The sequence below is a fragment of the Molothrus aeneus genome, chromosome 5 (assembly GCF_037042795.1).
Source record: "Molothrus aeneus isolate 106 chromosome 5, BPBGC_Maene_1.0, whole genome shotgun sequence".
NCBI classification, from domain to species: domain Eukaryota; kingdom Metazoa; phylum Chordata; class Aves; order Passeriformes; family Icteridae; genus Molothrus; species Molothrus aeneus.
Genome location: NC_089650.1, coordinates 61,636,748 through 61,652,204, shown reverse-complemented (window position 1 = coordinate 61,652,204; position 15,457 = coordinate 61,636,748). Strand labels below are relative to the sequence as shown.

The following is a 15,457-nucleotide window of genomic DNA, read 5'->3' as shown; positions in this document are numbered from 1 at the left end:
TAATGATTTACCTACTAGCAGGACTAACCCAAAGCCCTTTTTGCATGTTATTAATCAGAGGATTTTGAAGAGTTGTTACACAGATAGACACAAGAGTTTCACACATGATTTTTAAGCATAAAAAGACCTTTTGTGAAGCAGGTCAGATGTATTTTCCATCACAAATCTGCTGAAAATATAAGTGTTACTTTTTCTATTTTGTAGTTTCACATATGCAACTAAATTTCCAGGGAATCTTCCTAACCCTATTGTGCATTTTAAATAATTCACCTAAGTAAATAATTTGTGCAGGTTTATATTGTCAGTTTGGTAATAAAAATAAAATATATCAGAGGAGGACTTTATAGAAACACAGAATGGTTTATGTTGAAAAAGACCTTGTAGATCATCTAGTTCCAAGAGTATGGGACACCTTGCCATGAGCAGGAGCACCTTGCACTAGACCAGATTTCTCAAAGCCCCATACAATGTGGCCTTGACCAGTTTCAGGGATGGGTCATCCACATCTTCTCCGAGCAACCTGTGTCTTACCACCTTCATAGCAAAGAATTTCTTGCTCCTATCAAATCTCAACCTGCCTGCCATCACTTTAGATCTCATTTAATTTCAGATCTAATCTGTCTCTGCTGGATTTCCTCCATCCCAGTGTCTGAAGCTGTAGAGACACTCTCCCTTGCAGCCTCTTAAGCCAGTGAAAGCACTGACACTCTCACTTACTGATGGCTCACCCTCTGCAGGTCACCCTCATTCTTACACTGTCTCAATTTTGACATCTAAATCCTTTACAGACCTACCCCATTAGTCTTTCCAAGAGTCAATGGTAGCTTGCTTATCAAACAGCAAAGTCACACTTGAAAATAAAACCACCAATCTTTAAAAAAATTTCCTCTGATATCCATTCCTATGGAACTTAACAGCTCATATTTGCTAGTTCTTCTAGATGAGCTAACTTATTTTTGAAGTACATTGATTTGGTGCCTGAAAGCAGGATTTCTTTAAGAGTTAAAAAATACTTTAATACTTTTGTCCTGGGAAAGAAATACACTTGCATGAGGAAGGGTTTTATCATAACTTCAACTCAAGTACACGTGGACATTGTTGTTACTTTTGACTCCTAATAGTCCATGGTGTGTAAATCACAGAGACACTGACTGGTTTCGTGACTTTCAGCTTCAGCTGTTAGGAGATTCCCTTTTCAGAAGGGAATTTTCTAAAACTATTTAAGTAGTTTTTTTATGTAATAGTCCCCAAATGTCATGACAGGTTCTGGCATTATTCAGACAGTTTTATGTCTGAGTTTTTACTCAGAAATAATGACTATTTGGAAGATGAAATGATTTTAGTAATAATAATTAATAAATTATCATGAATTCTTGCTTTATTTGGGAACAATCAGTGAATAAGAATTGTGCTCTGTACTGCACTTGGACCCAACATGTGGCTCGAGCATGCAGAGGATAGAGTGTGGCAGTCTTCCTACCTCATTCCTGCTTGGAACAACTGTGCCTGTGTTAGTCCCTGCAAAGGTGTTTGTGCCTCTGTGTTATGATATTTAACGAGACAAGGCCAGTGCTGTTTATAGATAAGGTAATCACTCCTTGAAGTTACAGCTACCCACAGTTTTACTTAATTGATAACCAGTACCGGTTCTGCTCGCTGGAAACTAACTTCATAGAAGTATCATAGAGAGAGCTGAAAATTGATTAACTTCTAACTAGATCTGATAACTGAGTTATTTAATGAATAGGATTTAGCTGGCTGTTTACCTGTGCTAGCTCAGATGGTGCAACTTCAGGTCACGCCGTGCCACATTGGGCTAAGCAAACTCAGAGGGCTGAGTTAACATGCCTGCAATGTTTCTAGTATTTGAGTTAAAATGTTTATAAACTTTGCATTAGATCAGTATTTTGCTGTATTATTGCCACATTTTAAAGAACCTTGGTAGTTGTAGATCTCCTTAAGATCTGGGTACTCATTAGTATAATGCATCACTTCCATTATTTCTCCTGAGCAGTTCTTATACCAGCACAAATAGGAGGGAGCAAAGATGTTACCTACTCAAATCTCAAGACAGGTGAATTTTCCCTTAGACAGACAATATTTTAATAAAACCAGATTATGGTCTCCTTTTGCCATCATATATTCCTGCCTGATGCATCACACACACATAAAAAAATGCTATAGGTAGTATAGGTAACATAAGTCTGTGATTATGTGACAATGTTGGGCTTAAATACTTGTGAAGTTCATAGTTAAATGTGTGCCATAACCTTTCTCACAAAGACAAGTTCATAATATGGGATGTTATAATAATTTTACAAATATATGAGATCAAGCTTTACAAGTCTTTGTTTAGTTCATAGGTTAATATTTCTCATGTTTTATAAGGAAATAGCTGAGCCATAGGGATAATCTGGATTCACTTTCAAAGACCAAAAGGACAAATAATACGCATAATAAAGGGAAAACAGGTTGGTTTTAAAAATCTAAATGTTTTATGTCTTTGAAATATCATGCGACCCCTTCAATTACTCAAACCAAAAACACTTTAAGGGCTGTCATGTAGCTAAATAGTGCTGACATTAATGAGCTAAAATCTTCTCTCAGTTTTACAGTATAAAAAACATATGCATCAGTATTTTGAAGTCAAAGGATTCCATGCTTATACTGGTGCAACTGAAACAAAACATGGGTGTAACATTCCTTCTTCCAGGTATCTGGTTTTAATCAAACTATACTCCTGGCCCCCAAGTTTTCTTTGCTGCAGTGAAAGGTAGGCAGGAGTGTTTCATTTAAAATCCTTGGTTTACATCATGATTGCACAAAAAACTGTATATCTTGTCCTAGCTACCTCTAATTGATAAGTTGTAATAATTCCCTGAACTGTGTTTCTGAACTATGTGTTCTCTCAGAAGCAGAAGTTTGCTCAAAAACAAACATGGTACTGTTTTTTTCTCCTTTTAGTAGAGTTCAGTGAAACCAGGTGATTGGCAACTGTTATGGTAAGGTAGATGAAGAGGATGAAAGCTAGGACTGATTGAACAGCTGTGAGGGGCTCTGTTCCAATTGTATTTTGATTACTGATAAGATAACCCTCCCTTTTCTCCCAGTGATTTATCTCATTCAAATTACAATAACACTGAATTGCCATCAACAACAAATGCTGTGTAGTTTCAAGTTTCCGTGACTCTAGTGTAGCAAAAACCCAAAGGTGCTGATTACAAGTTTTCATGTTACGTTTCTAAAAATGGATAAATCACTTAACTGCACTATGTGATCTCATACACTTCATAAGCCTGTTTTTTGTTTCATTTGAGATAAAACTGGTCACTTTCTGGTATTTCCAAGCAGCATAATTCTAAAATTATCTGAAAGCATAAGTTGTTGGGTTTGGTTTTTTTTTTTTGAGGGGAGGGTGTTGATAATTTGTATATCTCTATTCTTCTGCTCCTAATATGAAATCAAAGACTTACTGGTAAAAATAGGTTGGAAATATTGGAACAGTTTGAATATAAGTGAAAGGCATATAATCTGACCAGTTAAACTAAAAAGATGTCACAAACCAAATGTTTCTGCAATTATTTTTTCCCCCTCAGGTGAAATGCTAAAAAGAAAAAAAAAAATTGGTAAATTAGTTTTCCTTGCTTTGTTTTATAGAAGTTTGAATAGTACCACAAACTGTTAGCAAGTTATTTTTAATTAGGGTGGGTGACTGAACCATTCTCCTCACTAAGGGCTAGATTCTAAGGTTCCAGTGATGTCTGAGGTGTCAATGAAAGAAAGTAATTGTGGTATAAAGTAGTTAAATCCTGGGTGGGGGGAAAGGAGTTGTTATCCTCCAGGCTATTGGCCATTTTACTAAGCATTAGACCTGGCATGGGGTCAAACTCACCTGATTTCAGACTGGTGTTTTCCATTATGTATGGAAATACTCCACTGAAGTGTCACTGTATGACAGCCATTGTCTCGTCTGGGTGGGGACTGCACTCCCAATAAGTACTGTGCATTTTCCATGCTTTTCCACTGCTGGTTTTGCCACATAGCTCTGCTGGCCCATGCCTTGCAGGAAGCTCTCTTGATTTCCTGCCAGTCCCTGCCTTTTCCATAACTGCTTGACTGGGGCAGAAGTCACCATCTGCACTCACAGCAATGAAATGGGGAAGCTGCAGGAGAGGGTGGAAGTTAAAATACACAGTCCTTTCCTCATATGTATCTAAGAATTCAGCAAATAATTACTCAAAGAGTAATGACTAATTTACACCTGGGATTATTTAGAAAGATACACATGCTGATATACAGAACAGGCACAACATGCATCTGTGTAAGCAAGAAATGCATGTGCAAACATGTGGCCACCTGATCCTCTGTAGCCAAAGTAGAAGCCTGGCGAGAGAAGAAGGAAATGTTCCAGCATGACGTTGTGGGAGGCACTGCTCACAGTTCAGCAAAATCCCTGTTTGATGGCATAATGGCATTGACTCATCTTTTACCTACTGCTGGGAGATCTCCAGCGAGATCTTATCGCTGCTGGCAGAGGAATGCAGGTCGAGTTTTGTGCAACCAGCAGCCCACTCATTGGCTTCAGGAGCGTGTTGTGACGAGCAGCACTCCCTGCATGATCCAGTCGCTCTGCAGAGTCACCAGGAATAGGACAGGACCAGATTTGAATCCTGCTGAGGAAACTAGCAAACCTTCCCTCTGGTTTTTAGAGAAATTGATGTGCCCTTTTGACCCTTATCAACAAAAACAGTCTTGGCTGGTGTGTGTCATTGTGAAGTCTATAACAGGGAACGTAGGCCAAAGCCCACAAATTTTCTAAGTTGTTACACAGACAAACTCCCTCTTGCTAAAAAGATTAAAGATAGTTTGCTTGCTAGTAGATAAGTGAAAAATAAGATGGTTTTCTTTTGTTATGTTCTCCTCCTGACAAACTCCACTGAGGGAACACAGACATAAAACAAGGTTTACAGTGGAATACCAACCATGGATAAACCAAACTCCAGGATCTGCATGAATCTGTATTCATCTCAGCTATAGCTGTGGTTTTCTGGCTTCTTCTTTAATGAAGAAGTGTGATAAAAATAAACCAAATCTACATTCCTTGTGCATGCATATCTCCATGGATTTCACAGCAGGAATTTGGCCCCCTGTGTGTATATATACTATTAAGTTACAATTCCATTAGCAAATTAAATAACCACGTATTAAAACGAAGGGAAGAGTTAGGGACTGGTTTTCTTCTGTAAATTTGCCAACTCTCTGTGGCAAAGTGAATGTTCTGACACAAGTCAGACTGGATCAACAGACACATCAGTTAATAGAAAAAAGACCATGCAGAGTCCGCAGAAGAGCACTTTGAAAGAAGTCAAATACTTCAAGCTTGGACACTAGCTGAGAAAGGAGACTAAGATGGAGCAAGTGAGTCAGGAATGTGAATTAAAGCTAGTTGAAGTGGTTGTTAGGGGCATCTAGCCCACAAACCCTGAGAAATTCAATCTCCATCTGGTTTCAGTGATCGTCACATTCATTATAATATGATTATTTTTTAAGGTATGGTGTATTTGAAACTGTTAGTTTTGGTCTCCTGCAACGCTTAATAAATGTGAGAATGAAGCACCAATAACAAAAGCAATGGCATCTCTTTTACCTTCAAAATACCACCCCCCACTTCAAATCCACCTCATACAGCCTTTCACAGACAATGCTAGTTGTAGTGTGCAGTGGTTAGCTGTATAGCCCTCATTCATTCCTGTTCAAAGTACAGGTGTGACTACAGCTGAGGATGTGTCAAAAGGAAATGAGAAAATTATCTCAGGGCAATTACTGAAGAAATTCTCTGGGAAAATACTGAAGAAACGGTGGAGTAATGTTACATCTGTGCAATAAAAATAACTGCACAGATCATAGAGGATGAAAAAAAAAAAAAAAGACTTCATGAATGGGCAGCCATTACCTGTCTGCATAGAACATAGCTAGACCAACATTTAGTAATAAGAAAAAAAAAAGGAAAATATTTAGGCTATACTAGTAGACAGTATTAATTCCATTGATTAATTGAATGCATTTATCATTTCCTCTTGTCAATACAATGCAATCTTTGTTGTAAATCTTGGGTTTATGTTATCACTGATCATCCACTAACCTTGCCAGCATGAGTGATGGACTCAGTAGAATTGATGGATGCCAGTGCCCTTCTGGGATTGAGCCCTGTCTTTGCTCTTTCTCTCAGCAATAGACACTCATTGAATACTGAAGACAGCGGATAGTAAACACTTTAAAATTAATTAATTTGAGGAGGTGGCATACTTAATTTGTATTGATTGTGCAAATGCCATTGCTTTGCTCTTCAACACCCTTTTCCAGGGTGGCCTGTAAAGCCACATTCATCACTGAATGAGTATATATCAGTTAGAATCAACAGCAGAGGAACTGCAAAAATGATTTAGGATTTCTCCTCCTACTTTTGATGTAGCTCAAACCTACCTAAATAAGTAGTGACTGAGAATCATCAACACACAAATGACATTTTTCTCTTCAGCCTATATTTTCAACCTGATCCCTGACAGGGAGAAACCTGATGTCATGTGATTTAAAATACACTGCTTGGAGCATTTCTAGGCCTAATCTTTTGGGCAAAAGACCCTAGAAATCCAGTTGTCATCTGCAAAAGTCAGTACTGTTACAATATGACACATACTGAATTAAAACCTAGAAGAAATGTCCCATTCTTAGAAAAGGAAATGGGATTTAGCTTTTAGTTTGACTTTAAATTGCATGTTCATAAAAAACCCAACCGTGTTTGGGTTGCATGCTCTCAAAGTCACAGAAAATGAAAAGGAAAAAAAACCCTATTAAATATTTCCCTGCACAGCCACACCTGGTCCTTTTAAGTTTTACTGTGGAGACTTATGAACAGTGAAGATGATGATGTAATTTACTCTTGGCCATAATAAACCTTAGACTCCAATGCTATGATCTCACATTTTTCATGAATATTAGAAAGAAAAAAAAACAACATCAATCACCATCTGTAGATGTGAATATTTAGAACTCTACATTAGCAAAATCATATCAGGCTTCTTTTAAGCCAAGTAGCTGTGTGCCTAACTGATCTCATTTTCATTTTTATCAGTTTTACCTTTGTGTAACATCAGCTTCAGCAGACACTTGTCTTTACGCTGCAGTCACAAAGGGCAGAATCATACGTATATGAGTTCAAACCAACAAAGATGAAAAAATTACAAAGGTTTTTGACAGCTGTATTATAAGAAAAATGATCAGATACAGATGACAGCAGAGCATTTCTAGCCAAGAGAGAGTTTTAAGACAAGTTAAGCAATCAATCATCTACATCACTCACTATTCAGCGAGTCGACATTCAACATCTGAATCAGTCATTACAGAGTAAAGAGAATTAGTAAAGTCTCTTACAAAATGCAAATAAGTGAACTGGAGGACAATAGAGTCAAATTCTAGAACTTGGCAGGAAGCCATAAGAATTATTTTGACAAGACTGCTTGAGGTAATTTGATTGTTACATTTAAAAGAAAAATAATTTTTAAAAAGTGAGCTTCAGTCTTGAGCAGTACAATTTGTGATATAAATGTATAGTTATATTTAGTGACAAAAAATGTAGAATAAGGAACAAAATATGGTGTCTACTCTGATGCTTTGCCACATTGCTATGTGAATTAACTATTTTTGGTGGGAGTGAGAGCTTTTCCAAATAAATACAAAGAATATTAAAGCTAAAAGCTATCTTAAATGGTATGCAACTAACAGTGTTTGTCTTCCTTGAGTATGTTGCCTACTAATGTTTTTGCAAAGTTTCAACCTGCTTCAAAATCCACCTGGTATAAGGGAACATCAAAAATACATTTAACATCTGCAGAACTACAAAGCTGCAGGTGTGAAATTCTGTAAAATCATAAGTATCACTATTACCTAGGTCCAAAAAATCCCCAGCTAACATCTTCCTTGTTCATACAAAAGAATGAGTTAAAAAGAAGGAAAATTAGTTGAAAATTAGGCAGAAACTTTTAACAGCAGTTTCTCCTTGATTTCTGTCAGTATATGGGATTACTCACTTCTCAGTTGGAATAATTGTTGAAAATGGAAGTTATCTTACTGAAAACTGAAAAGCCATAGAAGGTCTCTGTGAAGAATACTAGAACTAGAAAACTACTCTTGAGTTTAAAGAGAAGCAAGGTTAGTTTCTCTAGTTAAATTCTTGTTCCAAGCAAGGGAACAACATTCTACCTGTGAGAAAGCTCAGAAGATAATACATTTAAGAATAGGTGCTACATGTTATTTTATCTCATCAGCGAGTCATTCTTATCTCTTTTCTCGTAACTTACAGATCTTCATAAATTTTTTTTTTTTCTGCTGGAAATAGATTTTGTGTTTAGATGTGGTTATCAGTCAGTTCTCCCCAAGTTTATCCTTGCAAATCTCATTGATTGAACTAAATTGAACTTTGTCCAACAGTTGATGAGCTACATGGATAGAATTTTACCACCTAAAAGCTCATACAGGTTTTTAATTGATTTCACCGTTGTTTCAACCTCTTTGTAGAGCTGAATCTCACAAGCAGTTTGGGTGCTTGAAATAAAAACATTCAGGGGCCCAGGTAAATAATGCATTCACTTGTTTCTACACCATGAGCACAAATTCCTAAAATGATATCTGTACAAGTCAAAATAAAAGTTTCTATTTTCTTTGACCATATTAACAACAGAAGTATTAACCATTATCTTACAGAAATGTTGGAATCCAACAATGTAATCAATTTCAATGGACTAGCTAATAGCTCCAGTTACCACACTTTCCTCTTGGACGAAGAACGCGGCCGGCTGTATGTTGGAGCAAAGGATCACATATTTTCTTTCAACCTGGTTAACATCAAGGAATATCAAAAGGTACATTCATTCATGTTCTGTACAATGTAAATATATGCTTTGAATGTTGAAGACTCGTTATTGCTCAGGCTATGTTGTGCACTGTTGGAATTATATAGGAAGTGTTCAGATGTCAGGAGTACTGTTACGACAAAAATATTTGCTGACTCTATGAAAAGAAATTTATAATGAGCCTGTGACCTTTGACTATATAATCTACAATATTTTTTTTAATAAGACTACAAAAAAAGAAGTCAATGATAAGTGAATAATCCAGCTATTTCCCAAACAAGACATACTTTCATGGCAACTGCTAAAAAAGCCAAGCATCTGTTATGACAGCTTAAACAGAAAGACCATACTGCTCTGTATTTGTCTGCAGATAAAAGAAGCTATTTGGGAGTCCAAGTGTTGATTTTTCTTCTTTAACTCAGCACTTGTAGGCACTCTGCTCTGCTGCTTTTGAACCAAAACAGTTCCAGTATTAATAAAGGAGGAACAAGTCCATAAAATATTGCCATTCTTGATGGAGATTGTAATTTTCCAGTGAAAGTTCGTGACTAATTAAAAGCTGACAAGCAATTTAGTGTCATTCTTCTGTTGGAATCCAAAGAAATAATTGAGTTTTCCTTTTTTTAGTAAGACAAAATGTCAAGAAGGTAAACAATGGGATGGAGGTTTGATTTGTTATATTAAGTATTTTGATGGCACATTTTAAAATCCAGAGAGTACCCTTTTATGAGAGATATATTGCTTCAATACCCAGGGATTATTTTTTTTTCTCAGTGTTCCTGACCTTTTGGCCGTTTGACTATTAGCTTCCTAAGATGATAGCAATAAATACCTTGTGTTTTCTGTTCAGAGGGAAGACAGGCTATTCATTTGTGTTCTCTAAGGATAAGAGGATAAAAGGAAAACTGAGTATTTTCTTTTCTATTCTCTTTAGAGCAGCTATAAAGGAAACTAGCTATTTATTTGAATTCTCTGAGGGATCAATTGCTTAATGTGCAAAACATCTGGAATAATTAAAGGAAAGAAGGTGTTTCCATTGCAGAAAACAGCTCTGTAGAATGGGAGTGATAGTATTTTACGTACTTACATATTCAGATACTTTTAGAACACTGTTTGACTTTGTATACAAATATTAATAGATTAAATAAAGAACTGCTGTCAGTAACATGGAAATGTATGTTAGCAACAGATGTAGAGAATTTAGATTTAAGAGTAGGCAAAAGGCTTTAAGAGTTTGGGGATCTGTTTATTATAGATAGGAGAGTCACGTAAGACACTTCAATCAAAATTACAATGCAGCCAGTGGTACACTTGAGCTCAAACTTCACCAGTTGTTGCTTCTGCCACCTAAGAAAACCCCTCAGGTTTCTGTCTAAATGCTGATGGCAACATCAAAACTCAAAAAGCCAATTTTTTCAATGTACTAAATCCAGTGTGACATAGCTGTCTTTTAAACCAAATTAGAGGAAAAGATTTTACTATGAAACTAAGGAGAAAGAACATCTGTCTTGAAATACACTGGTTTGAAAAATACTCAGATTTTTGCCCAAAACTTGAACTAAACTTCAACCGGTCCTTTTGGGATATCTGAGAAATTTGGTTAATGTTTTTCAACCTAGTAAATTTAAATTTTCACATATCTGCACATTTTAAGCTGAGAATAGCAACAGGAAGTAGTGGGAATCCTCTGAGGGCAAATGTGCTCATAAAATTTTCAGCCTTATTTTATAGACTTAGGATGTTCGATTGCTGTTTGGATTACTTTAAGAAAATCTCGAATTTAAAAAATGTTGAAAACTATATTTCCAAATATCATCTGCAACATCTCCTTTGACCCCTTCAATCATCCACATTCCATCTTTTTTTTTTAATAATTTGCATTTTTCTTTCTATTAACAAACTTTATTGAACACCAAGACTGTAATCCAGACTTAAGGCCATTCATATTGCATTATCTGAGGCTCCCAAATGAATAGCCTGGCAATTTATGGGAAGATCATGTTTTATTCTATATGTAATTCCTAAAAGCTTTTCAAAGAAACATGAATAATTGACTGTGAGGGTCTCTGGATTTTCTCTGTATGAGGTGAGATCCATTTTCTGCTAAGCAAACACTACAGAAAACCTAGATTTAGGATTAGTTGCTTTAGGGTGGCTCTATAGAAACAGCATAAACATTTCTATTTTGATGGTGCGATATTTGTCAAATACCATGACTCCTTTTTTATTATTTAATTAACTGAACCAGCAAAAGAGGGAACTATTAGATACACTCTAACAGAAGAGGCAAACACTTTATTTCTGATGCTGGGACTCTAATGTGAGATTGTATTTCCATTACGTGAGATTTAAAAGATTAAAAGAACACTCAGTCAATGGAGAGTCCACCCTCTTACCATTAGGACTGGAGATTCACAGCTGAAATTCACAGTGCAGACTTCAAGATTGTTTTTACTATGACACCTATTATTCCTGGTTTTGCTCCCAATATTTCATTCCTTTGTTGTCAAATTTAAAAAAAAAAATGGAAATAAGGAAAATAATGAAGGGAAGATAAATTGGGTAAAGAGACTCTCTAAGCATTTGGCCTGCAATTTGTGAATGCTGAAGCATGAAATAACACAATGTGATTTTTGTTTTGTGTCTTTAGATTGTTTGGCCCGTATCACATTCCCGAAGGGATGAGTGCAAGTGGGCTGGAAAAGATATTGTGGTAAGTACAAATCTTTTTAGTGTTTTTTTTTCCTTTTATAAAACATTGTAAATATTTTATTATGTCCTACTGTGTTAATTCTTAAAGTATTTTTCCTATTCTGTAAGGTCACACAACATAACTTCACTCTTGAGTTTTATCAGTCCTCTTATAGAGAAGGGTTATTATATTACCAAGGGTTTCAATTTATAAATGGAAATCATACAGATGAAATAAAATTTATATACCAAAGAGAAAAAAAAATCAGTAGGAAAGAAGAAATATCAAAATGAGAAATACCAGCCCTTGTATACTCATCTCCTGATGAGAAGGTACATAATGTTTTGACCCATTTTTGCCCTGCTCCAGGTCCCAGTTCTCAAGGGAGTTCCAAGAAGTGCTTTCTCTTTGTAGCATCTCTCTGGAACCAGTGAGTTCCCCAGAGCCCTTTCCTGCATGGAGTTCATAGCAATATTGAGGTCAAGGTGGTATAAACATTCTGCATCAGTTTTGGTGCCTCAGAAAAGTCAGGAAAGACGCTGCTACACTAGGCATCATTTTCTGAACATTTTCCCTCATTCCTGCGTACATCCTATTCCCTGTATTTATGAGGTAAGAGAGACATAGTCAACAGCCCCCAAATAGCAATCATTCCATGCTGACAGTAGCTGTCTTCTTTATAGGAACAGTGTGGGAAATAGGGCTGAAGGAAAGGGGGAAAAACAGATAAAAAATACATGCATGCAATAAGCCAAACAAATACTTGAATAGCAAAGCCAAGTGGGAAATCATTGTGGTTGCCAAGGTATAAGTGAGAGTGGAACTTGGCCCCGTGTGTATATGCTATTGGCCTGATTTTCAGAGATGATTCTGTAAAATATTCATAATGCCAACCATATGCCTCTGGAGAGCTCCATTTGAATAATTTCCTAGGTCATAATAAAAATAGTCTCATCAGTCTTTACCTAGGCCATAGAGGACAGTTGTCTTCAGAAAATGCCATCTGGGAGCAGTAGAGGTAGATTGGGTAAAAAGTAAGAAATATGGGCTAAGCTAAATATGTGATGGAACAGCTGAAATGCCAGATAACCCAGGCCATCTCATTACCTAGAAATAATGCATTTAAAGTAATCCATGCTCATGTCCACAAATAATTTCCAGGAGTACTTTGCAAGGTGAAGCCTAGAATATCTAATATTCAAGGTTAAAAAAAGGGGCTAGTGTTAAATATATGAGCAAATTAACTAACCTTCCTGCTTCATCTCATGTGAAGTAATATGATTTTACGTTAACTAGATTTTTTTTCATGACTGGAGTAAAAAACATAGAAAACTAATTAGAGATTCAGTACCTAGCATGAAAGTATATTAGTTTTTTTTTAATAATTATTTTTAGAAACTCACCATAGTAAGGAAGAGTATGTTTTATACATTTGACTAAGCTGATTCTAATTCAGCTTAGTTGTTTAAAATTGTAGAGACACATCTGGAGTAAGCTGAGAGGTCCCCATCTGACTGTGGTGAGCTTGAGAGGACTGCTTATGCTGTAACTTTTATTCACCTTGGTTCTTTTTCTTCCTGTGATACAAGGACAGCTACACCTGCTGATCATGAGTAGGTGAAGCCCACACCGCTGTGCAGTATAGTGTGTGACCCTGGCAGTAGATCCTGTAAGGTTAGATCCTGTAAAGTTTTTTGGGGTGGTTTTGCTTATTTTGGGCGTGTTGTTTTTGTTTTTTTTAATTTTAGGGTTATCTACAGTAGTAGGTGAGAAATAAAATAAACATGTAGGAGGCTATACAGAGGGAATACATATCTTGATGTGATCAGAACATCGTCTTTAAATATTTAGAGCTACCATTCCATAAACCAGTGCATTACAAGCAACATATTTAATGCAACTGCTTTAACTCTAATTACAGATAATTAAAAAATCTTATTTTTCCTCTCTTATTTATTTCTTAAGGCCATTGTCAGTACCTTGGGAGTGTGAAATATAAAGGCCATAAAAATAACTCAACAAACTCTCATTAGAGGGAACAGGAGAAAAAGAGGACAAATAAAATGACTTATAAACCAGGCTCGATATAATACTGCTTTCAGCATGTACCACTTCTAAGATATTATATACTCTTCACTTGTGGTGGTTCCAAACTTTCTACATGACAGCCTGTACTTCTGCATTGAGGTCTTTTTTAAAATAAAACCTCCTTTTAATTATTGATCTCCAGGGTGTAAGTCAGTGCTGAAAATGCAACCCCCACTAATGGGCCAGGTGCGCTGCAGCAGCTGCAGCACAAGCACAGCCCCGGCCTGCCCCAGTGCTAACCTCAGCCATGACCTCTGAGATTTCCTCTCATAATTAGAAGAGGTAATTCAGCGTTGTTTGCACTCCTTCAGAGGGATTCCTGATCCTGATGCTGTCAGTCATGCCCGTCTCAGCACAGCAGGTTTGTGGCTCAGGATGGTCCACACGGGATTTGAGGGGAGCAGCCAATGGGGCCTATTCCTGCTCTCCTGCTGCCCCTCTGTGACTTAAACAGTCATTTTAATTTCTGTTTTTAAAGAGCGTAGAATATGTTAATTACTTAAGCTTTACTCATTGCTTAGGTAGATAAAACTTTTAAAGTGTGCTTTGGATTTTTTTCCATATGAGTAAGCTGAGAAGAGTTGCTAAAAACTCTCCCCCCCCAGCTATGCAATACTTATTAAAGCAGGACTTCTCTGAAAAAGGTTAACTGCTAAAATATAGATTTTTTCCCAATAAAATTGTAATTACTGACCCATGTAACTACTTAGTATTACAATATATTTCCATTTCCTCAGTATAGAGTATCACAAGCACCAAAGTAACATTGTTCATGAAAAATTAAAGGCTATAAATAATAAATAGGATATTTGCTTACGTAATTCAACGAAATGAGTAATTCTGTGAGGATTTCTTGCTATTCTGGACTTCAGTGTCTTATTTGATCTATTCTGGTTTCTGTTAGTCCTGTGAATATTTCTCATGATTCCTGGCCAGACCTTGGTAATGATCAAAGAAGACAAAGTCTCTACAGAATAATTCTCAGCTTTTATACTGAACTTACAGAACAGTCATGCTGCTAGTCATATTCCTTACTGGTGAGCCTCAATATTTCATTTAAAAATACAACAGTCACCTACAAATACACATGGCAACCACATTAAATGTGGGATAAATAAGGGGTAACTAACAGAAAAAGAAAAAAAAAAAAAGTGGCTACAATTCTATTTTGACATTCCTGAGATGGCATAAACCAGCAAAGCAGAGCTTGGTGGTTTACAAAAGTTATCACAAACACTAGTTAGTTTTGCAGGTAGGCTTGGAGCAAGGAAAAGTTCCTGACTAGAAACCTTATTTAGTCCTTAAACTGTTAATTTGTCATTGCTTTGAAACTTTTGGCTGCTCTGGCTGTTTAGTCAATAAATCTCTGCATTAGATTTGCACTGTAGCAGTAGTTCACAAGTTACACAATTAATCAGAGTAATTCCTATTAAAGGGTACAATAGGTTTCTATTACCTGAAAGCTTAAAAAATGTGTTTCTGAAGGGCACCTTAGGATGTTACTTTAAGTGCAATTTGACTATCCAATTTATATAGCCACTTTTAAAGATTCCAGGTCAAATTAAATTGTTGAAACTGTCTCTTCTGGCCTTGACATGCATAAATGTATAAAATTTCAGTAGGTGCTTTAACAAAGTCACATAGGACAAGCTGCACAATGACAGACACACACTTTGCACACTGTGAGGTATCAGCTTCTCCCTGGATGTTTCTGGTGAGAAATGCACATTGATGTACAAACAGATACAAAGAGTGCCAAGTGCTTTCC

General features: G+C 36.4%; 1 protein-coding gene across 1 annotated transcript in view; it reads left to right on the top strand.

Annotated features, from left to right (window-relative positions):
• SEMA3A (semaphorin 3A) overlaps positions 1-15,457 on the top strand; it is a 164,535-nt gene that overhangs the window by 37,959 nt on the left and 111,119 nt on the right. Inside the window, exons 2-3 of the mRNA XM_066550951.1 lie at positions 8,761-8,918; positions 11,560-11,622. Coding sequence (XP_066407048.1) covers positions 8,761-8,918; positions 11,560-11,622 — 221 coding nt within the window. The remainder of the gene's footprint in view (positions 1-8,760; positions 8,919-11,559; positions 11,623-15,457) is intronic.